General features: G+C 53.8%; 2 protein-coding genes and 1 gene segment (V, D, J or C); 2 read left to right on the top strand and 1 right to left on the bottom strand.

Moving 5' to 3' along the window:
* Positions 1–7,208: 7,208 nt before the first annotated feature.
* On the top strand, positions 7,209–8,710 carry LOC129195233 (uncharacterized). Its single transcript, XM_054801065.1, has 3 exons — positions 7,209–7,260; positions 7,785–8,148; positions 8,449–8,710. The coding sequence occupies exons 1-3, from the start codon at positions 7,209–7,211 to the stop codon at positions 8,708–8,710; spliced, it is 678 nt and encodes a 225-aa protein (XP_054657040.1).
* Positions 8,711–10,961: 2,251 nt separating this feature from the next.
* On the top strand, positions 10,962–12,819 carry LOC129195232 (T cell receptor alpha variable 10-like). The segment is given in 3 exon segments: positions 10,962–11,007; positions 11,801–12,110; positions 12,747–12,819. Coding segments are annotated over 3 exon segments (429 nt in total).
* A 5,504-nt stretch (positions 12,820–18,323) lies between these two features.
* LOC129195231 (feather keratin Cos2-3-like) lies at positions 18,324–22,058 on the bottom strand. Its single transcript, XM_054801064.1, has 4 exons — positions 22,001–22,058; positions 20,387–20,451; positions 19,036–19,186; positions 18,324–18,658 (listed from the first exon to the last, which is right to left on the bottom strand). Exons 1-4 carry the CDS (start codon positions 22,056–22,058, stop codon positions 18,324–18,326), a joined length of 609 nt encoding a protein of 202 aa, XP_054657039.1.
* Between the last annotated feature and the right edge of the window lie 805 nt (positions 22,059–22,863).

Here is a 22,863-nt window from a genome sequence, read left to right as displayed (position 1 = left end):
CACTTGCTCAAGCAGGGCCACCTATTGCCAGTTGCCCAGGATCGTGTGTAGGTGGTTCTTGAGCATCTCTAAGGGGGGAAACTCAGCCACCTATTCCAGTGCTCAGTCACTCCCACAGAAGCGTAGAACACTGTTGCCCTCTCACCAAGGCACAGGCACTGTGCAGATCCCATCCACAGAAGAGTTGACAGTTGAGGGTTTGGGTATTTTTTTCTTCAGAGGAAACAGCTCTATTCCTCATTTGAACTGTCAAACACTAAAACCATACCAGTTGTTTATTGCATGTGAACAAATACCGGGAGCTTTCACATCCTTCTTTCTCAGGCTGTAAACCAAGGCATTCAGCAGCAGAGTGAGAGCCATGTAAACAACTGCCACCGCTCTGTCTAGTGACCATTTTGAGGTCACTTCGCACGTAGGTGAAGGCACACGGGCCATAGAAACAGGCCACAACAGTGAAACGGGAAGCATGTGTTGAGACAACTCTGCACTTGCCTTCCACACAGCAGAGTAGCAGGATGCTTCTCGCTCTGCACCTGTAAAAAGTGAGGATGAAGAGGAAGCAGGCAAGGACCACACCACCAATACAGAAGATGATCATGGCCTTGTTGTCAGAAGTGCCAGCACAAGCCATGGCCAGGAGATCTGGTGCATCAGCAAAGAAGTGGCAGATGTGCCTGTGCCCACAGTAAGCCAAATAGGAGGTGAGCATTGAACGCGGAGCAGGAGGCAGGCAACCGGCCAGACGCACACAGCCTGATGCTTGACGGCCCCATAGCACAGAGGGCTGCAGACAGCCAAGCAGTGGCCATGGGACATGCGAGGGTAGAGGAAGAATTGGTCCCTGCCCAGCAACTGAGAGGAGTACAGCTGGGCCATGCAGCTGTGGAAGGAAATGGGTATGCCCTCTGACCTGAGGAAGTTCTCCAGCATCTTTGGAAGAAAGGCACTTGAGAAGAGATACAGAATCTTTGGCCTTCAGTCATTCTGAGATATGCTTCAGGAGCCATAATTGCCTCTTGATGGAGGACATCAGTGTTGGGATTTCCATCCTTCCGTTTCTACACTTTTGTCAAGACTTTTCATGCAGGCAATCGGATATGAGACTGTAGTGGCTGCCAAGAGACATTTCAATCAATCAGAAGGGATGAGATTGACATGTAAAAAATACTCTCCCCCCTCAGAATGGCAGCCAATTCCTGAGCACAAATTCTCTGGAGGGACCCATGAAGCAGTCAAGAGCTCTGCCTTCCCCTTCAGCTCTCTTGGGAAGTGCACCAAGTAACCTTGTCCTTGCTGATCTTCACATGCTCCTGCAAGCTCTGTATCAGAGCAATTTGATCTTCCTCAGACAGACACCATTCCACTGACCTTATTTCTGTGCTGACTGCCCTCAGCTCCCACATGCTCAGCTCCAATTTCTAGCCTTGATGCATTCAGCAGCATGGGCGACTTTTCCCTGCTACTCCTGCCCATGCATGCTGGCCATGACCCCTAGACTGGACAGTGGAGGGGAGATGAAGGTGGAGTAGCAGCTATGGGCCGTCCCAAGGGATGTTCCCTGCTTTACCACTTGTGCCATTCTGCAAAGCAAACTATCTTCCAGAACCCCACAACCACCTCCTGCAACCCCAGTGAAGCTCCAGCCATAGCAAGGAGAATGCCCTTCCTCAAGAGCTCATGGGGTGCTGACCCCTCAGGGCATCCTGCCTTTCTGGGCCTTTCTGGGCAGAGAAACAGCAAAGTAAGGTCTGATGATCACTGGCAGCAGAGCATGCAGGGATGTCTTCCTCAGCTCCAAGTGACAGTGCCCAAAAGAGGAGCCACTGCAGGCTGTCCCAGCTTCCCATTCCTCTGTGAATGGAGACTTGTGCCCTCACCCTCCTCCACCACAGAGTAACCCCCTTCTCCTTTGGCAGCATGGGGAGTGTCCACAGAGGGAAGGACCACAAGGCAGCCAGGCTTGAATGCAGCAGAACTTCAATGAGTCAAAAGAGGGAAACAATATCACACCAAGTGATGGACAGCAGTGCGGGGCACACCAAGGTCAGCCAATCGTCTGCAGTCCTTGGCCATGGAAAAGTTCTTACATGGTGTCCGAATATCTGCACAACAGGTGGGAACGGATGCTCTGACCAAGCAGGCTGTGGTGGGACTTTGCTGCCAAGGGGAACCAAACCAAAGAAAAGGGAAAGAGAGGCACAGCCATGCCGCTATTCTGAAAACACATCCAAAATCTTGATCGTCTGCCTAGCACCATCTTCTGAGTTCCTCAAGGTCTCTCAGTGGGGTGTTTCTAGCATCTTTCTCAGAGGAGGCACCTCCTGCCACCATAGAGGCTGGAAATGCCAGAGAGGTCACAGCACCCAGAGGTGATGGGCACTCCATCACAGCTGAGGATGCTGCCAACAGCAGCAGAGGTGGACGAGCCCACAAGGGTGTTCTGTGGGAAGGAGCTGAGGATGGGGCCGGGCAGGGTCACCACCACAGCAGGCGGCTCAATGACGACGGTGGAGTTCTGGCACTGCCTGACACAGGGCTCATTGCAGCTGTTGGCCAGTGGGGTCGGGCCACATGGCCGGCATGGCAGGCACTGGTTGTAGCAGGACATGTCTCTAAGGGTGGAGGTGCACCTGGAAGAGAGGGCAGGGAGGAAGCAGAGCACAAGGGTGGGTGAGGAGCAGCCTGCTATTTTCTGTGTCACAAAGGAGCCAAGGCCACTCCTGAGTGGGGAGCCGGAAACTGTGCCAGGAACCACACGGTCTTCATCATCCTATAAAGAGCAGCCTGCCTCAGACAGGGTCTCTCCTAATGTGTATACAAAACCCACCTCAGCCTCGTACCAGGCTCTGTGTAAGGAAACCGTCTCTGCACTTTCCTCTGTCATGACAAGAAGATCCAAACTCCAGGGCTGGACAGAGCCAGTATCAGGTGGGATGCCTATCAAGTGGAGATCTCACTTTGGACGAGCAGGAGAAGGGGCTCCAGACTCACCTGGTTCCCGAGGAGAAGGAGGCAAGAGAAGTGGATGAGAGAGCAGGGGCTTGGGATGGCTTTTATACCTGCCCTGTGTTGCCGCAGGACCAGAGGCACCCTTTGCAGAGCTAACAATTTTCTGACAAGCTCATCTTGCATGCAAACCATCACAGCTAATGATACGGGCTGTGCTTTCTTTTCCAACACTGCTGCCTTTTCATTTCCAAGTTTGTGCCACGCCCTTTCCCTGATGAAGGCTTCTTCTGAGCGCTGGGATGAAAGGCTCCAGGATTTCTAGGGAAGGAATGCAGCAGTATGGGCAGAAGACTCAGCTCAAGTGCTGGACGGGTCCAGAGCAGGCAAGTGACACAAGCCTGAGTCCCTCTGTTGGGACTGTTTGCAGTGTCGTTCTTAGGATGAAGCCCCAGCAATCCTCAGCTGGACAACCATGGGATCCCGTGCATGAGGACGTGCCACATCCATCTCTTTCCTTCCCTCCTCAGCTCACTCTGATGCTCACTTGCTGTTGCCTCCGGAAGTGTTTGGGTTGTGCTGCTAGGTTTTGACCCCATCCTGCCTAACACTCATCAGTCCCCAGGGGTCCTCAGCAGAGTCCGTGGTTCCTTGCGTTCCTACATGTGTTCTTGTCTTGTGTGTCCTTGTATGCAGCCAGGTTTGTGTGGATGCATGTGGGAGCACAAATCTCTGCATGATTCCGTGCTGGTGTGAATAAGCATGGGGGGGGGGGTGTCCTTGTGTGTCCCTCATCACAAGGGAATACGCTGCTCTTTGCAGGGACACTCTCCAGTGCTCTGTCCATCAGCGCCACAGAGCAGCAGATTCCCAGCCTCAGAAGGAGCCAGAGTGCAGATTGAACGGCGATGGCACCAGCCTGCTAGAGATCTGTCCAGGGAAGATGCCCTGAAATGCCACCCCTGCTTCTTGAGACCACTTTTCCCAGCCTCTCCAAAGCTCACACTCCACTGCTGCTGATTCCAGGCCCCAACAAGGATGGTTTCACTCCAGCTTGAATCCTTAGTCTACATTCAGTGCTCTCCCTAGCAATAAAGAGTTCCAAAGGATGGGGTTTGCTTTATGCGCAAGTAGAAAGGCTGACGAATGCTGCTGACCATGTGCTGGCCATCCCTGAGTGGATCTGCTTCCACTGCAGTCTTGGTGGTGCCTGGGGTGGGACACAGGTCCTCTCTCATGTCCATGTCAATGTCAAATGTACTTGTGCAGTTCATCAGGCCGATGCTGTGCCAGGCAGGCACTGAGACTGTGGATCAAACAGGTACTGAATGAAAGGAACGTGAAGCCTGATACTGCTTCCTGTGAGTGGAAGGACCAACCCTGTGGCTTGCGCAGGAAAGCAAATGACTTGACGGCCACTTTGGACTTCAGCCTACAAAGACATTAATGCGCTGCACTAGAATCTCATTTTATTATTGAAAAAGAGTGGAATCAGGTTTGAGGCCATGTTTCCCAAAGTTTGCTACTCTCCCAGTCATGTCCAGAACAGACCCTTTTCTGACAAGGGCTGTTGTGCACAGTGGGTAAATTTCTGAAGCCCATCTCCCCTCCGGAATGTCTGTCAGCCTGAGCTCACGTCTAAGTTGCACGCAGTGCAGCCAAGGGCTTCTCTCCTCCCCTTTAGTGACCTTCATGAGATCAGTGCCAGGGAGCTCTGCTGGGAGAGCTCAGCCAGGGCTGATTCCCCTCTCCATGGAGCTGCTTTTGAGCTGAGGCTCTCGTGTAGCCAAGGGCCAACCTCATTGCTTTCTCAGGAGGTCACAGGCACTGTGGAACCAGAGTAGGGCAGGAGAGGAGTGTACCTACAACTTAGAGCTTTGACACAATTCTTCACTCCTTTATGATCAAATTAGTGAGAAATGGATTCAGTAAGAGTATGATAAGGTGTGTGGGAAATTGGCTGGATTACCAGGCTCAGAGAGTTGTGACCATGGTGCAAAGCCCAGCTGGCCAATCCTTATTACTGGGGTCTAGCAGTAGAGACAAAGTAGCAGGAGCAATAGTGTTTCATGTTTTCATGAACACCATGAGTAATGGGCAGTGGGGAATTAGCAGCAGGTGTGTGGATAATACCTGGGGAGGTAGTACGTGTCGGACACAGCTCCTATTCAGAGGACCTGGACAAGCTGGAGACATGGGCTGACTGGAAGCTCACAGAGGCCAAAAAGAGCAAGGGCAAGGTTTTTCTCCTGAGGGAGGAACCAGCCCATGTGGTCATGCAGGCTGGGGGCTGGCTGCCTTGGCAGCAGATGCACAGAAAAGGATGTGTGGTTTTAGGAGACACCCAGCTGAACGGGAGACAGCAGTGTGCCCTTGCAGCAAACAGGACCAACTGCATCCTGAGCTGTGTTAGTCAAAGTGAGGCCAGCAGGTGCAGGAAAGTGACCCTGTCCCTCTGGCCCTTGTGAGACCACCTCTGCAGTACTGCATCCAGGTTGGGGCTCCCTGGTCCAGGAAGGATATTGACAGAGTGAAGTGAGTCCAACAAAGGCCACCAAGTAGATTAAGGGGGCTGGCAAACATGATGTGCGAGGAGAGTCTGAGAGAATTGGGCCTGCCCACCTTGGAGAAGAGCTGTCTCAGGGGAGACCTTCTTGCCTTCTACAGCTACTCTTCAGAGGATACAGAGAAGATGGACCTGGTTCCTGGAAGTGCCCAGGAGGTAGAACATGAGGAGTTCTGATAGTTGGGGTTGTCCAGCCTGGAGAAGAGAAGGCTCTGGGGAGACCCAAATAGCAGCCTTCTAGTATCTAAAAAGGCCTACAGGAAGTGTGGTGGCCACCAATTATAGAATCATAGAATCATAGAATGGTTTGGGTTGGAAGGGACCTTAAAGATCATCTAGTTCCAACCCCCCTGCCATGGGCAGGGACACCCTCCACTAGACCACGTTGCCCAAAGCCTCATCCAACTTGGTCTTAAACACTTCCAGGGATGGGGCATCCGCAACCTCTCTGGGCAACCTGTTCCAGTACCTCACCACCCTCACAGTAAAGAATTTCTTTCTAACATCTAATCTAAATCGACCCTCCTTCAGCTTAAACCCATTACCCCTTGTCTTGTCAGTACACTCCCTGATAAACAGTCCCTCACCATCTTTCCTGTAGGCCCCCTTCAGGTACTGGAAGGCCGCAATTAGATCTCCCCGGAGCCTTTTTTTCTCCAGGCTGAACCAGCCCAAGCTCTGCTGCTTGTTAGATGCTCTGTTAGTTGTCAGGGCATATCCAGCATTTGAGCTGTCAGGATGAGACTTGTAGGGATTAAGTCCAGTCACCTCCACACTCCAGGGCCCAGGAGCCCAGGACAGTCCCTCCTGGCCCAGGGACCTTCCTTCCCCAGCCAGCTGTCCTCTGGCTGCCTTCCCCTTCATTCCTGCCCTGCAGGGCTCCTGCAGCCAGACAGGGCCTTTCAGGCTGGCTGAGCACAGGATGGCTTAGGGCTCCGTGGAAATTCTTCCAGTCCCCTCATGGCCTTGCTGGGCCTTGTTACTCTCCCTGGGGGCAGGCCTGCTTCTGGAATCCATCCCTCTCATGTCCCAGGTCCCTGAGGTGGTGGTTATTTCAGGGAGGTGATTTGCCACACTGCCGCCTTAGCTCTCACCCTCTCTCTGTGCTGCGCCTGTGCTCCATGGACGTAGAGTGCATCTCCATGCCTGCAAAGCAGGTGGGAGATGTCAGGCCAGGTCCCTGCTTTTGGTGGGGAAGTACTTGTGCCATGCACAGCATGACGGTAGTACTGGTGCCACAGGGAAGTCCCAGCCCTGGGCAAAGACACAACCGGGCTGTGCTGTCAGAAGAAGTGCTGCCTCTGCCAGCAGGGATGCTCTCTGTGGCAAGCCAGGAGAGGGTGAGCCCAGGGTGCTGAGCCCAGCCATCCCTCTCCCGTCCCGCCAACCCCGGCCCTGACTCCTCCGTGGGCCACGGCCGCGGCCAGAGCCCCGCTGCCGCCGCTCTCGCCTCCCTCTGCGCCCCACAAGGGCCGAGGCGAGATCTGGAAAAACGCCATCGCAGGGCAGGAGAGGGCAGGAGAGGGGAGGGGAGGGGAGGGGAGGGGAGGAGAGGGGAGGAGAGGGGAGGAGAGGGGAGGGGACGGGAGGGGAGGGGAGGGGAGGAGGGAAGGGGAGGTGGCGAAGAGGAGTATCCGGAGCAGAGAGCCGGGGCTGGCGGGGGGCAGCGAGGCGCGGGCGGCAGAGCGGCGGGATGCGGCGGTGCCGGGGCGCAGGGCTGGCGGGGCTGGCCGCGGTGCTCCTGGGTGCGTGGGGCTGGCGGTGGTGGGGGCGGGGGACCGGGCCGGTGCTGAGCTTGGGGTGTTCCCCGCAGGTCCCTGGAGGCTGCCGTCCCCTCTGGCTTCTTCACGGACCTCGGCTCCCGAGCCATCCTCCCGTCCATCTCTCCCTCTGCTACCATTCCACATTCCCTCTGAAAACTCAACGCTCTATTCTTTGTCGAACACTCCCCATTTTCTACTTCCCCCCGTGCCTTTCCATATAATTCATGCAGTCATTCCCTCCCACTTGCTACTTTCTTTCTTTCCTTTATCCCCCTTTTCTCTTCAGTGACTCCCCTCTTCCACCTATCATTCGTACCTTCCTTTCTCCACCAAGTATTAATGGGCACTTACTGCACATTTGGATATCCTCTGAAAACCCGTCTCCTCATCATCTCTGTATGGTCCTGGCTGCTTCTGCAGGATTTCCTCCGGGAAACGGCAGGCAGGACTGGGCAGAAAGCAGGTTTTGAAATTTTTTTCCCCTCTCTTTTTCTGCTTTCTGGCAGTGGCTGTGGGCAGAGCCCAGGTGCAGCAGGAGCCGTCGGCAGAGACCACCGAGGGCACCGGCATCAACATCACTTGCTCACACCCCAACATACAGACAGGAGACCTCATGTACTGGTACCGTCAGCTCCCGGGCCGAGGCCCCGCATTCCTCGTGAGCGCTCTTAAAGAGTCCAAAGAGGTGCCGGACCCGCCGGGGCGGCTGTGGGTGGCGGCAGACCGCCGGTCCAGCGCCCTGTGGCTCGCCCGACCCCGGCGCGGGGACGCGGCGGTGTATTACTGCGCCCTGAGAGACACGGGGAGAGGAGCCGGGGCTGCGGCCGGGCACGAACCACGAAGCAGGAAGGGCGGCGGGCGGGGCCGGGCGTGTGTGTCGGGGGCGGGGGGACAGCCCCGGCCGGGCCCGCCAGGGGGCGCTGCCGCTCCGCCCGCCGGGGCCGCCTCGCCCCGCCCGGCCCCGCCCGGCCACGGGCCCCGCGCCCCATCCCCCGCCCGACCGGCACCGGCACCGGCACCAGCATCGGGCCCGCCGAGGCTCCGCAGACCCCGCGCCACGCAGCCCTGCCAGGGACGTGCCCCCGACGCGGATCCGGAGACGCCCCCCGGGCAGAAACCTTCTCCCGCCCCTCACCCCATGCTCACCCCCGCACTCCCACCGGGGCGCAGACAGAAATCCCCCGGCACGGTGCCGGCAGCGGAGCAGGAATCGCGGCCGGAGCGGTGGCGGTGTCCGGCGGTGCCCGGGCAGGAGCGATTGCAGCCGCCGGCCCCGCTGGCTCCCGGAGAGGAGCAGCGCCTTGCTGCTGTGCAGGGGGAGGCGGGCAGCAGAGATCCTCCTGCCCACGGGCAGCCGGACAGCCCTCGCTCCTGCCGCAGGGACCGACCAAGGGGGCATGGCAGCGCCTGGGCATCTCTTTCATCCCACTGACATTGCCAGGCCCTGGTCGAACAGAAAGACCCAGCTGAACCACTGCCAATACAAGGCCTTGCTTTGAAACCTCAACCAGAAATGCTTTCTTGGTAACTCTGTAAATCAGCTCTGAGACACAGTTACAAACTGATTCCTCCGGCTCCACAGTCCACTTCCCGATTGCTCCTGTGGGTGTTGGAGAGGCATCCTTTCGAGCGCGTAGTTCTACCTGACCACCAATGCGAGAACGAGATACTGATTCTCACAGACACCTACAAGTGTATCCCACAGTGGCTAGTGCTCAGGACAGAGAGCTTGTTGCACAGGATTCCCCTTCACCTCCAATTAAGAGCCTTTGGTGTTGAAGTGAAGTCCAGGAGGTAGGAGAGAAGCTTGAGCTGGGCACTTGTTGAATGACACATCTGAGACTCAAGGTCCAAGCTCAGCAGTGAGCCACAAAGAGATTTGCTAAGTTGCCCTATGGGGCTGAAGGTCTGAGGTGAGTGAGAACTGGAAAGAGACCCCTGATCACGGGTTCCTGGGCCCCTCCAGTCCCCAGTGTGGCCTGTGTGGCTGTAGGAGCTGGCTCAACTGTGAACGTCCGTGTTCACAGGCTTCCAAGGCAGGCAGGAAAGGTTCAGCCCTCTTCCCTGCTTCAGCTGGGGACTGGTGTGGCAGCTGTCGCTGTATTGCAAGGGAACTGCTTTGCAGTCACTGGAGAGCAGAGGGCAGTCCACTGTCCTGCTGCCATGGTCTCGACAAACAACAAGATGCTGAAGGCCTTGTGGGAGCAGGGTTGTGAATGGGGGCTGCTATGCTGATAACCTGCTTCCTGCAGTCCCTGCCAAGCGTGTGAGCAAAGGTCCCTGGGTGAGAAGTGGCAGAGGAGCCCTGCTCCAGACATTAAAATCAAGTGGCCCTTTTGCTTGCCTGAGTATTGGGGTTCTGGGGCCCGGGGTGGGACAAGCAGCTGGAGGTTGTGGGTAATGTGGGTAGGCGAAGGGACACAGAGGGACTGCCTGTACAACAGAGAGCTGTGTTGCAGAGTCTTCTTCCTGCCAGAGGGAGGGAGCGTGTCTGTCCCTGTGCGGCTGTTTTCTGCAGCAGATGCTCTTTACAGTTGTGTTTCTCTTCAGGTGCCTCCTCTATGGCCAGAGGTGAAGGGAAAGAGTGTGCAACACCTGGGCCCAGGCACTTCCTTGTGTGCCTGGTCCTTTCTCCATCCGGACACTCCCAGGGACAGGGTGGACATGGGTGGGTGCAGGGGTGCCTTCTCCATCTCCTGCAGGGCTGGGTGCAGGCCTGTGCAGCTGGCTAGGTGGTTGATGTCAGGAGAAGTTTGTGAGGGATGCCTGTCCCTTTGATGGATGTGTCATACTGAAACCATGAGTCTGTAATCTCTCTGGAGGGCTTTGAATCAAAAAAAATTCACTCAATAGCCAATGTGATTATTAAGCAGGTATCCTTTATTGCAGTGCTGGGAGTCGCACCGGGATATTTCCATGAAAATGCGTCTCAACGAGAAACAAATTGCACATGATTTATATTACATAACAGTTACATATTCATTAGGTTTCTGATAAATTTAATACATATTAATTATTATTCCAGGAACTCATGAATATATGCTACTGTCCTGATATGCCTGCACAGTTTCTTTCTCGGGTGGTCGTCAGGGGTCGTCCTCCTCAAATCTTCCTCTTTCTCCTCTTCTTCAGTGTACACAGCTGGGTGACCTCTTCTTCATTTCTCCATTTTGCAAGCTCAGCAACCTTGTTATCTGTCCTGCCCAGATGGTCCCAGGCTTGTTGGCATATCGGGCCCCCTTTATCAGGATGCCTCAAACTTTTTGTCTTTTTTCTAGTTCGTACCCAAGGACTGTTCCCTAATTTGCAGCTTCTCTTATCTGGTTTCTACATTCCAACTATTTTACTAATTGTTTTCTTTCATACTGGAGCATGAGACAGGTGAACCCTGAGTTTGTGGGGCCTGACGCAAGTGTTGCCAAATTATATATTCTCTTTTAAAATTGTTCTACGCTAATTAGTTTCCCTTATTCAGCTTTCCCAAGACGGGTCCATGGTAGAGTTTGGGGGAAAGACCCAAAGAGGCCTTCCTGGAGCAGCAGGGAGAGAGTTTTGCTCCACCCTCTGGGCTGTGGTTTGGAGGCCTCTTTGATCTGGCAGAGGCAGCAGAAGATGGGAAGTTGCAAGCATCAGGACCCTCGTGCTGGCAGGTCCTTGGGCACCCCACGAAGGGAGAGCGTGACATGGTCCTCATTTTCCTGGCAGCCCTGGTGGAACTGGCAGACTTTGGTGAGATGTGACTTTCAGGCTGGGGAGAATGAGGCAAGGGTTTGTGCAGCTGGTGGTGGAAGCGGGGAGACGTGAGTCCTGACTCCCCAGGGAAACTGGGAGTGTTTCTGTAGGGAGAGCAGGGGCTGCAGACGGGTACTGCAAATAATCTGGGACATGTCAGGAGGAATGGGCATAAGAGGAGGAACATGACCTCACTTTACATTGGCAGGTACTGAGCATTCCTGAATGTGCCGCTAATACATAGGCAGCCTGAAAGAAGGAAAGCTGCTAGGAAATGGAGCAATGAGGCATCCAGGAGCTTCTCTCCTAGATGTATTGCAGACAATGCTACCAGTCTCTGTAGGGGTGGTCGTAAACCTTGGGGGACAAACAGTGAAGGCTAACTCGGTGCAAGAGGAGCTGAAATGCCATACAAGGACAGGGCAAGGTCAGAGGACGTGTTGTGCCATATGGAGGAGCTGTTCTAGCAAGAAGATATGGTCAGAGGTGGGAGAGGAGCAGCTCACGTCTTCTACTGCTGAAGGAGAGACGAGCAGTTAACATAGCTCAGAGGCAGATATGGAGAGAATCAGTGGACTGAAAGACCAGCATGAAAAGCAGGGAGATGGGGGTGGGGGGGTGAGAAGTGACAAGAACCTGCAGAAAGAAGTGTGCAGGGACAAACAGCTCAGCATTTCAGAGGCTTCAGAGAAAAGTGAGATGGGAAGTGGGGACAGTTAGCAAGCTGATGAAGTGACAGATGGACACAGACACAGGCAAGCAAAGCTGAAAGCTCCTTCTGGCTTTACAGGTCATGCCCAAAAGGACTCTGTGCTCCAGTTCCCAGCAGAAATGACCATCCAGGTGGGACACAACGCGACTCTGCACTGCAATTTCTCCACCAGCTATTCCAATCCATACATGTTTTGGTACCAGCAGTGCCAGACTCAGTCCCCTCAGATGCTGCTGCGGGTGGACAAATGGAAACCTCAAGTGGATTCAGGGAGGTTCTCCTCTACACTGTCTGTGGAGACCTCGCAGGTGTTTCTGCATGTGCGGGATGCCGAGCTCCAGGATGGCACTGCCTATTTCTGTGCACTGAGCCCACAGCAGTGCCCACAGTATGCAGCACTGCACAGAAACGTGGGGCATGCTCTGAGGGGCGCTTCCCTCCCTGCCACTGCTTGCATATAGCTCTGAGCTCAGCCTGCCCAGCAGTGGCACCTGGAGGCTGTGGTGAGGCTGGATCTCTGCCTCCCTGGCCTGTGCTGCTGTGTAGCACATGGCAGCGTGACTTTTACAGCTGTGTCTAGATCCAGGGTCTTTGATGATGAAAAGGATCCAAGAAACCTGACCTGGTGCAGACCCATTGCAGGTTACACCACGCACAAGCCAAACCAGGCATGTAAATGCCCTCTCCTTAAAATAGCTGGTACACTGGAGTGAGTACTCAGGGCAAGCAACCTATCAGCTTGTCTTCTTGTTCCCTTTCCCTGTGCCTCCACTGATGGCCACAGCTGGAGAAGGAAGCTTTTGTTAGGAGACACAACTGCTCTTATGGTTTTGCCACGTGGCCATAGTAGCCCAAGAAGGGAAGAGCTCTTCCTTGCCCAGCATCTGGATGTCAGCTAAACCCTCAGCAAGTGAAAAGACCCATCAGCCAGACACAGGACAAGATTCTCTGTTCAAGCCCTTCCTGTACTCGTCCACTGCTGGAGAAGGGTCCTGCTCTTTTTCATGTCTCTTCTCCTTCTCAGGGGAATCACCAGTGCTGGAGGGAGCCCCTATGTTCCTGAGTCCATGACAGTTTCTCTGTCCAACAGCTGGTAACCACATCTCTGTGATCTTGTTTCCTCCCACAGGCAACAGGAATGGCTCTGGGGACGTATTCCCAGGCAATCCCACCCCAGCACTGCATGTGGAAGCTCATCTGGAGGGTGCTGACTTTCCAGCTTGATCTCACCCTCTGAGTTGGAATCTGTTACTCCTGAAGCATCATCCAGGTCACCTGAGAAGCCCCAGGGTACTTAGTTGTTGTCCTACTGCTGTTCCAGGATGGCCTGCCTCTCCCAAGTGATGTGGGTCTGCTCTGCCAGCCCTGGTGGAGGCTTTGCGTGCCCCTATTTATCTCAGGGGACTCTAGGCAGCATTGATGGAGTGTGGACAGCAGCCCTCAGGGGCCTGCACTCCACTGTGTCTCAGGTCCCTTGAACATTTCATGTCCTGCTTGTGGTTGATCTCCAGGGCTGCAGAGGGCTTCAACACACCGCAGACACGATTCTCCCCGCAAACCAACATCATCCCTAAGGAGGATTGAAAAGCAGTGATGGCTACCTGGGGACAGATCCAGGCTCAGGTAAAATGCTGTCAGCCTGTGTAGGAATGGCCCAACTCGTGAGGGGAAGGCTGGGTCAGTGCAAGGAGCGTTGAAATTCCTTTCTGCCTGTACAGGTGACGTGCCCAAGGACTCTGTGCTCCAATTCCCTCCAGAAAGGACCATCCAGGCAGGACACAACACAACGCTGCACTGCGATTTCTCCACCACCGATCCCAATCCCTACATCTACTGGTACCAGCAGCTCCCAAACCAGTCCCCTCAGGTGCTGCTGTGGTGAGCAAGTACAAAGCTTGCGTGGATTCAGGGAGGTTCTCCTCTGTGCAGTCTGCAGAGGACTCCCAGGTGCTTCTGTGTGTGCAGGATGCAGAGCTCCATGACAGCACTTTCTCTCTGGATTCTGAGCCTACACCCGTGCCCTCAGTGTGCAGTACTGTGCAAAAAGGGGAGGGTGTACCCTGGGGAGCAATTCTTTCCCCACCTCTCCTTGCATGGAGGTCTAAGCTCATCCTGCCCAGCACCCACACACTGGTGCTGTGGTGAGGCTGGGTCTCTGCCTCCCCAGCCTGTGCAGCAGGGAGAAAATCCGAGCATATTTCAATGAATCGCAGAATTGCTTATGCTGGGAGGCACCTTTTGAGACCATGCAGCCCCTGTTCAAGCCAGGTCACGTAGAGCAGGGTGCCCAGGACCATGTTCGGTCAGGTTTGTAAACTGGTGCCCACTGCCTCTTCTCCTGTCAGTTGGCACTACTGAGAAGACTCTCCTCTTCATTCCCTCCCATCACATATTTACACACATTGCCAAGATCCCCCACGAGCTTTCTCTTCCCCATGCTGAACACTGCCAGATCTCTCAGACTTTCTTCACCGGAATGACGCTTCAGTCCCTGCACCATTTTCCTGGGCTCACTCTGACATCTTTTTTGTACTTGGGAGCCCAGAACTGGCACTCCAGAGGTGGCCTGACAAGCGCGAAGTAGAGAGGAAGCGTCAGGTCCCTTGTCCTGCTGGCCACGCTCTTCCTACTGCAGCCCAGGATGCTGTTGGCCTTCCTTTCCCCCAGGGTGCATTGCCACGGCAGGCTCAGAAACAACACTGATCTGCTGAAACTGAGCAGGACACAGCAGTGAGTATTCAGGAGAAATACCCCAGCTGCTTGTCCAGCTCTAACTCTTCCCTCAGTGTCCACCAATGACAACTGCTGGAGAAGGGGGCTCTTGGTAGGAGACATGACTGCTCCTGTGGCCTTCCCTCCTAGCCAAAGAAATCCAAGGAAGAAAAACGTCCTCCTAGCTGGGCATCTGGGGATCAGTGAAAGCCTCACCTTGTGAGCAAGACCCATCTGTCAGGCACTGGACAAGATTCCCTGTTCAACTGCTTGAGCTGTCCCCCTGCTTCTCATGTTTCTCCTCCAGCTCTGGGGACTCACCAGTACTTGGCTGGGGGGAGTCCCTGTGTCCCTGAGTCCCTCTGGATTCTCTGCCCAACACAAAAATGCTAGTGGATGCATTTCTGGGATGTGCATTACTGGGATCTAGTTTGTCCCTCTTTGCACACCTGTCTTGTTGCGCTAATTCTGTTTTGGAAAGCAAAGAGCTGGCCCTGGAAGGGGGAAAGCTCTGGGGGAAGCTGACAAAAGCAGCCATGGTGGCAGGCCGGTATAGTCTAGTGCCTGCAGTGATGTCCCCTCAGTAGGCCATGTCAGTGGCTGTTGGCAGTGAGGCCTTCCGAGATGGCAAAGGAAGTTTAGGTTTTGTGGAAGAGATGGAATGGGGAGTATATCCAAAGGAGACATGGGTCAGAGGGAAAGAGAAGGAGGCAAAGAGAGTGAGTCACCTAGAGAAAAGTGTCTCTGTGAGGTACTGGAAGGTGGATGAGAAGCCCCATTCCCACCTGGATGAGGTAAGAAAGTGATGATTTGGATCCCACCTGGAGGTGGAATTCAGGTCTGTCCTCATGCTGGGCTGTACAGAAAGACCCACAAGAGAGGATTCCGGGTCTTGTAGGAAACGCAGTATATCTGGGGAGAAAACAATACAGATTTTGGAATATGGCAGTGCAAACTAACTTCTTCCAGAGTGGTATTTCAAGTGACCTGAGTGTGTTACTACACCCACCTTACATCTCGAACCGTTTGCTCATTCGTCCAATTTTTCCCTTTTCCTTCATGTTTGCAACCTCTCAGGCATCCTGAAAAGTGACTGCCATGGATTAGCATTGCTGCAGGTGTTGCAGGGAGACACTTGAAAGGTTGAACTCAAGATGGGGTTTCGTCCCGGAGCCTACCTTCAAAAGATCCAGCTTTCTCTGGGAACAGGAGCCTTTCAGCATCTTGAGGAACTCACACACCTGAGGAACTTCAGCAGAGGTCACTGTAAAGGTGTGTGGAAGGTGAAAAGAGGTGGTTCACTAAGTCTGTTAGATGTAGTCCCTTTTCCATTCAAAGGAGCTGGGACCATGACTCCGGAAATAGCTGGGCACTGGTGGTCTGCGGGTGGTGAGCAATTGTGCTCTACATCACTTGTTTTCCCTAGTATTTACCATCATTATTGTTGTTGTTGTTATTTTCCTCCTTTTCTGGCCTATTAAACTGTCTTTATGTCAACCCATGAGTTTTACCTTTTTTTCCACTTCTCTTCCCCATCCCACTGGGTGGGGGAGTGAGCGAACAGCAAACAGCTGTGTGGTTGTTTTAGCTGCCTGGTGGGTTAAAACACAACAGCCATACATGTCTTATCCTTGCAAATGTGAACAACAGCTCTTTAATGTCCCTGCAAAGCCTGACCTTCCTTCCTGAGATCATACACTTTTGCCATGCCTTGCCTCCCCTCGCCTCACCTTTTCTTTCCTTCACCATGCCAGGGGTTGCCTTTACCTTAATACTAGAGGCAGACACTACCTCCTTCTCCACTGCACTGGGGCTTTGGGGCTCAACAAGCTGCCAGAGAAAATCCTCTCTATCTCCCTTTCACCTGCTCTGATGATGTGCAGCTGCTCACTTGCAGCTGCTTGCTCACTGGTGAATGCCAACCGCTTGCTCTCTGTTGGCCTGAGAATATTCTCTGGGGTTACAGTTCCTGCCAACCGCTGTAGCAGGACGTGCTCTGTAAATAGCCCATTATCAAATTTGTGGAGGACTCAAGTTTTGCTCATTACAAGGCTTTTGGTAAAGGAGGGATGGACAATGTGGAAAAAATATATCTGGTGCCTGCAAATTAGTTCAAGCAGCTACAAGTGCTGCTGTTACCCAGGGATGACATGAGGGCTGATACAGTCTACTCTTTGCATGCTGAAACGAGGGACATTCTCCAGAAACCAGGTTTGGTGGCCTATGAGAAACCTAAGGTCTCTACAACTGCTCTTCAAAAATACTTGGCACACGAGAGCAGAGCAATCAGAAAAGGGGGAAAATAACTCCTGTCTTTCCAGAAGAAAAGAAGACAGAGGTAGAAAAGCCCCTGGAGACTCCTGAGGACCCCAGTCTGGTTGTTCAGCCTGTGTGTGGGAGCAGCAATGCTGCACAAAGCACCGGGGCCACTTCAGCCCCAGGGCTCTGGGAATGCCGAAGGAGCTTGGTGCCTGGGGGAAGGCACTCCAACCTGTGCCCTGTGGTTGGGCTGGTGCGTGCCCTGGGCCATTCAGGGACAGCTCATGATTCATGCTGAGTGCAGAACCAAATCCTGCTGTGACTGCCAGGTCTCTGCAGAGCTGGGGGTATCTCCTCTCGCACAGCACCTTTCTGGACCAGAGTTGCGTTGTGGCACTTGTGGGGCCGTTGAGGTCCTGGGCCTCAGGAAAGCTGTGCTGGAGGAAGGCAAGGCAACAGAGAGCAGTGTTGCATGTCTGAGCAGCAGTCACTGTCCTGGGGCTGCCTTCACCCGAGAGGGTGTTGGGTTCAGAGGGATTCCAGTGCATGGCCTGCTGTTGCCGATATCAACACTAACTTGTGAACACCTCAGCCAAGAGGTTGGCAACAACTGGGCCATGCCAGATGCTGTGCTGAAGGGGGATAGGGCTGCATGGGGAAGCTGTCCCTGCTGCCCATGCCCAGGTGTGATGACAATGGCCCCAAGATCAGATGATGGAGGGGTGGGACAGGTAGACTGAGGACTGTGGGCCATCTGCATGGCTATTTTCCCATTCCCAATTCCAGCCATCCTTTAGCAACGTATTCTTCTGACTCTCCTTCTCCAGTACAGCTCCTCCCAAAGCAAGAGGAGCACTCTTCTCCATGACCTTGGGGGACCTCCCTGGCACAGCCCACATGCCCACAGGTCCTCTCTGGAGGACAGTAGTTGTCAGGATTCCTGTTCACATGACATGCTCCAGGGCCAAGGGGGTATTTCTGAGAGGAGACACAGCAAGGCAAGGGCTGATGGCCATTGGCTGTGGAGTAACTAGGGTTGTCTTCCTCAGCCTCACGAGGCAGAACCTGAAAGAAGACTTCCTGCAGTGTGTCCCACCCTCCAATGCCTGTATAGGAGTCATGATGGCTCCTCCTAATTGCCGCTCAAAGCAATGTCATTCTCTCTCGGCGGTCAGTATGCAGATGGAAAGACCACCGGAGGGACACAGACAAGGTTGCATCAATTTATTACTGAGTCTAAAGAGGGAAATGAGGTCAATCCAAGTGGAGGTCCCCAGTGCGGGGACAAGCAGGAGCAGCAAAGAATCTGTTTCTCTTTTCCTGTTGACAGAGTTCCCACAGGACCAACCTGTTGACCTGCCTGGCAAAGGAGACAGTCAAGAAGATTACTCCATGCTGTGAGGTAAGCACAAGACACCAAAGACAAGAGAGGAAAAGTGTGAGGGGAAGAGAGGAAAGGTAGGCATTGGCCGTAGTTTCAGAGAGCTCAGGCTGGCCCAGTCTTGCCCTTGCTGTGCAAGCCACAGATGGTTTAAGCTGCCCTTAAAACGATGCCACAAATTTTGATCCTCTGTCCAGCATCATGTTCAGAGTTCCTGGGGGTCCTTGTCCGAGGCCGTTGCCAGTATCTTTAGCAGGGGGGGCATCTGCAGCCACAGTAGCAGCTGGTGATACAGGAGAGGTCACAGCACCCAGAGGTGATGGGCACTCCATCACAGCTGAGGATGCTGCCAATGGCAGCGGAGGTGGACGAGCCCACAACGGTGTTCTGTGGGAAGGAGCTGAGGATGGGGCCGGGCAGGGTCACCACCACGGGGGAGGGCTGGATGACGACGTTGGAGTTCTGGCACTGCCTGACACAAGGCTCATTGCAGCTGTTGGCCAGCGGGGTCGGGCCACAGGGCTGGCAGGGCAGGCAGGGCTGGCACTGGTCGTAGCAGGACATGTCTTGGGGCAGAGGTTCACCTGGGAGAGAGAGTAGGGAGGAAGCAAAACATGGCGATGTGTGAGGAGCAGCCTGTCACCACACCATGAGGGAGCCAAAGAACATGCAGGGCCAGGAGGTGGAGGCTCAGCAGAGATGTATGAGAGCTTCTTGGCCTCGTCCTGCCAGGGCCCATAAAAGCCACAGAGCTCCTATGCAGCCACTGTTTAGCCCCTGATTCCAGAAGCCACCTCAGTACAGTCCCAGCTTCCCTCCATGCCTAACCTTCTCCCCACTTCCCTCTCTCGTGACAAGCAGCCCCAACATCTGGCACAGAACAAAGCTGGTGTCACCTGAGAAGCCCACTGAGATGAGACCTCCTTTTAGAGAAATCAGAGAAGGAGAAGGAGCTTCCGACTCACCTGGTTCCCAAGGAGAAGGAGGCAAGAGAAGTGGCTGAGGAAGTGAGGAGTTGGGCTGGCTTTTATCATGGACCTTTGCTGCCAGAGGCATCCCTTGTAGAGGTGATTATTTTCTGACAAGCTCATCTTGAATGCAAAACATCCCAGCTAATGCTGTGGGCTGTGTTCTGGCTTCCTGCACTGCTGTCTCTTCATGTCCTGCTTTATGCCAGGCACATTCCTCAGTGAAGGCATCTTCTGTGTGACAGGATGAGAGGCCCAAGCATTTCCCATGCAGAACACGTCAGTGTGGGCAGAGGACTCATCTCACATGCTGGAAGAGTCCAGAAAAGATCACTCAAGATGAAGTAAACAGCTGGCTCAGACAACACACACGCACAGACACACACACAGGCACACACACAAATCTAGCCCTCTAGACATGTAGAGTCAATTGGGAAGACTCAAGACACCCAAAGAGAGGCTGTCTGCACTGCCCAGGGCCACTGCACAGGTCGTGGACTTGACAGAGTCTTCTTCTGCATGTCCTGTGTCCAAGGGTTCAGTGTGGCTGAGGGAAGACTGGTCTGCACTCGGTGAGAGCCGGAGATGCAGCTGATGAGAGTGAGGTTCCCAGCATGACACTTTCACTGACACAGAAGGCCTCTCCCTGCTCTCTGTCTGTCCTAGAGTACCCTGGACATGGATATGGCCTTTAGCCATGGCATGGAGGTGGTGTAAGGGCTGGTAGGAGAGTTTGTGTGTTCACTTCTGATCATCGCATGATGAAGCAAGCCGTGCAGAGGTGACCAGGTAGGCAGGCCATGATACGAGCTCATGCTAGCTGGGGAGTTCAGAGGCCACAAATGATGAAATGCAGGATCAGTGTCTCCAGAAGGATGGTTTGTCCCATTTACCATGCACATCTGCTTTGGGATGGGCTAAGTCAAGTGTGGGAGCTGATGTCTCCTCACTGACTGTGTGGAGAGTCTACAGAGTCTGTTAGAGCAGGTCCAGAGGAGGGCCACAAAAACAATCAGAGGGATGGAACCCCTGCCCTATGAAGAAAGGCAGAGAGAGGTTCTCCTCAGATTTTACTGACACGGCTTCTCCACAGGTCTACCACATCCCTGAGCCTCCCAGCAGACTCTCTGAGAATGAAGCAGCACCCACAGGAGAAGAAGAAAGACCTAGGGAGTTCCTACTGCCATTTGGACATGCACAAGTTCACTGGATGATGCATCGAAGGGGGTTCTGAGTGCTGACTGGACAGCCCCTGGAAAGCAGATGGAGCAAATACTCTCACACTCACAAAGTTTGTGTACGCACATGCTTGCATTACAATTGAAGAAACTCCTCCAGACTTACATGTTCCCATCTACCCTTAGTGATCTCCTTAAGGGAGATGTGGGGGTATGAAACCAGCCCTAGATCTGGAAAGGAAGTGGAGTTTCACTGGGGGATTTACACAGCTGCAGAACATTATGTGTCTAGGACAAGCCAGACTCCCCACAGCCTGCAAACACTGAGGCTAAGACTCCAGAAATGAGCGTGACTGGTCCCAGTAAGAAAGGCACTCAGACTCTTCAAAGCATTCCTTCAAATGCCATCTATTAGCGCTAAGAACAGAAAGAAAGAGAGGACAGTATAGGTAACCTTACCTCCCTTCAGATGCTTAGGACCCTGAGCTGCTCTATGTCAGCTGCTCTGACAGAATGAGAGAATCACAGAAGAGTTGAGGTTGGAAGGCACCTCTGGAGGTCATCTGGTCCCACGCCCCTGCTCAAGCAGGGCCACCTAGAGCCAGTTGTCCAGGACCGTATCTGGGTCAGTTTTGAATATCTCTAAAGAAGGAGACTTGGCAACCTCCCTGGGCAACCCGTGCCAGTGCTCAGTTACTTGCACAATACAATGTGTTGCCCCCTTGCCAGGGACAGGACACTGTGCAGATCCCATCCACAGAAGGGTTACCCCATTGTGGTCAGTTGTGCTTTTAGAGCATTTTCTCAATCGGAAACACCTCTAGTCATCCTTTCTACTGTCAAACACTACAACCTTGCCAGCTGTTTAGTACAGGTGAACAACTACCAGCAGCTTTCACATCCCTGTTTCTTAGGGTGTCAATTTAGCGGTCCAGCAGGGGAGTCAGAGTGGTGTAAATAACAGCTGCAGCTCTGCCTGTAGATGGTTTGAACCACCATAGAAAAAAGGACCTCTGGCAACAATACACTTAGACTGAACTGTAACACCCACATAGATCTTGTGCCCTTTTCTGCCTTTCCAAGATCAATTTTCTTGGACAGGCAAACCAGGGGTCATGCCAAGAGCCACGAGCAGCTGTCCCTTCTGTCACAAGACATGCCATCCCTCCCTCTTCCACCAGGATAATTGCTGATGGTATCATCCTGAAGAAGGACCTTCTGCTTATTACGAGGTCTACTGTGGGAGGGATAGGAAGTCCAGCTGTGCTGCTGGAGATGATGGGTATTGATAGCATGACTAGGGAAGAAGGATTTCCGACAGGGAAGTGAAATGGCTTTATAAAAGTTTGGCCTTCAGTTGTTTTGAGAGATGTTTCCTTAGGCATAAGTCCCTGGTGCAGGACAGTGGAAGGGGGTTTTCCGTTCTTCCACTTGTACACTCTTGTCAGGACATCTGGATTTTCATGCAAGCAATAGGATATGAGGCTGTAGTGGCTGCCAAGAGACATTTCCACCCATCAGAAGGGATGAGATTTGCAGGATAAAAATCTCTTTGCTCCCCCCAGAATGGCAGCCAGTTCCTGAGCAGAAATTCTCAGGTGGGGGGACCCATGAAGCAGTCAAGAGATGTGCCTTCCCCTTCAGCTCTCTTGGGAAGTGCACCCAATACCCTCATCCTTGCTGATCTTCATGTTCTCCTGCAAGCTCTGTGTCAGAGCAATTTGATCTCCCTCAGAAATACACCGTTCTCTGTCCCCATTTCTGTGCTGACTGCCCTCACCTCCCACATGCTCAGCTCCAATTTCCAGCATCGACGCATTCAGCAGCATGGGCGACATTTCCCTGCTACTCCTGCCCATGCATGCTGGCCAGGTCCCCTAGATTGGATGGTGGAGTGGAGATGAAGGTGGAGTGGTGGCTATGGGCCATCCCAAAGGCTGTTCCCTGCTTTACCACTTGTGCCATTCTGCAAAGCAAACTATCTTCCAGAACCCCACAACCCCCTGCCACCGCAGTGCAGTTCCAACCAGCGAGATGAACGCCCTTCCTCAAGAGCTCATGGGGATGCTGACCCCCTCAGGGCCTCCTGCCTTTCTGGCTTTTGTGGGCAGAGAAACAGCAAAGTAAGGCCTGATGGTCACTGGCAGCAGAGCATCCAGGGATGTCTTCCTCAGCTCCATGTCACAGTGCCCAAAAGAGGAGCCACTGCCGGCTGTCCCAACATCCCATTCCTCTGTGAATGGAGAATGTGCCCTCACCCCCTTCATCCCCAGAGCAACACCCTTCTCCTTTGGCAGCATGGGGAGTGTCCACAGAGGGAAGGACTACGTGGAAGGCCAGGCTTGAATGCAGCAGAACTTTAATGAGTCAAAACAGGGAAACAAAGTCACTCCAAGTAAAGCAGAGCAGTGCAGGGACCCCTGGAGGCAGCCAAGAGTCTGTGGTCCTTGGCCATGGAGAAGTTCCTGCCTGCTGTCTTTCTGCCTGCCCCATAGCTACAGAGAGACAGATGGTGCCCCACCAGGCTGCTTTTGGTGAGACCTTTGCTGCCAAGGGGAACCAAAGCAAACAAGGAAGAGGGAGAGAAAAGCAAAAGCCATCCAGCTATAGTGAAATCAACATCCAAAATCTCAATCCTCTGCC

The sequence above is a fragment of the Grus americana genome, chromosome 22 (genome assembly GCF_028858705.1).
Source record: "Grus americana isolate bGruAme1 chromosome 22, bGruAme1.mat, whole genome shotgun sequence".
NCBI classification, from domain to species: domain Eukaryota; kingdom Metazoa; phylum Chordata; class Aves; order Gruiformes; family Gruidae; genus Grus; species Grus americana.
Note: the sequence above shows the minus strand (reverse complement) of the source record. Positions and strands in the feature narration are given on the sequence as shown.

Bases quoted from the DNA above. Each gene is read 5' to 3' on its own strand.
- LOC129195233 (XM_054801065.1), top strand. From the start codon at position 7,209: ATGCGGCGGTGCCGGGGCGCAGGGCTGGCGGGGCTGGCCGCGGTGCTC. The intron at 7,261-7,784 runs GTGCGTGGGGCT...GCTTTCTGGCAG, and splicing joins GCTGGCCGCGGTGCTCCTGG to TGGCTGTGGGCAGAGCCCAG. The intron at 8,149-8,448 runs GTGTGTGTCGGG...ACCGGGGCGCAG, and splicing joins GGCGGCGGGCGGGGCCGGGC to ACAGAAATCCCCCGGCACGG.
- LOC129195231 (XM_054801064.1), bottom strand. From the start codon at position 22,058: ATGTCGCCCATGCTGCTGAATGCGTCGATGCTGGAAATTGGAGCTGAG. The intron at 20,452-22,000 runs GTGAGGGCAGTC...CTTCCTTTCCAG, and splicing joins TGGAGCTGAGCATGTGGGAG to ATCTAGGGCTGGTTTCATAC. The intron at 19,187-20,386 runs GTAAGTCTGGAG...CCACAGCATTAG, and splicing joins CTAAGGGTAGATGGGAACAT to CTGGGATGTTTTGCATTCAA.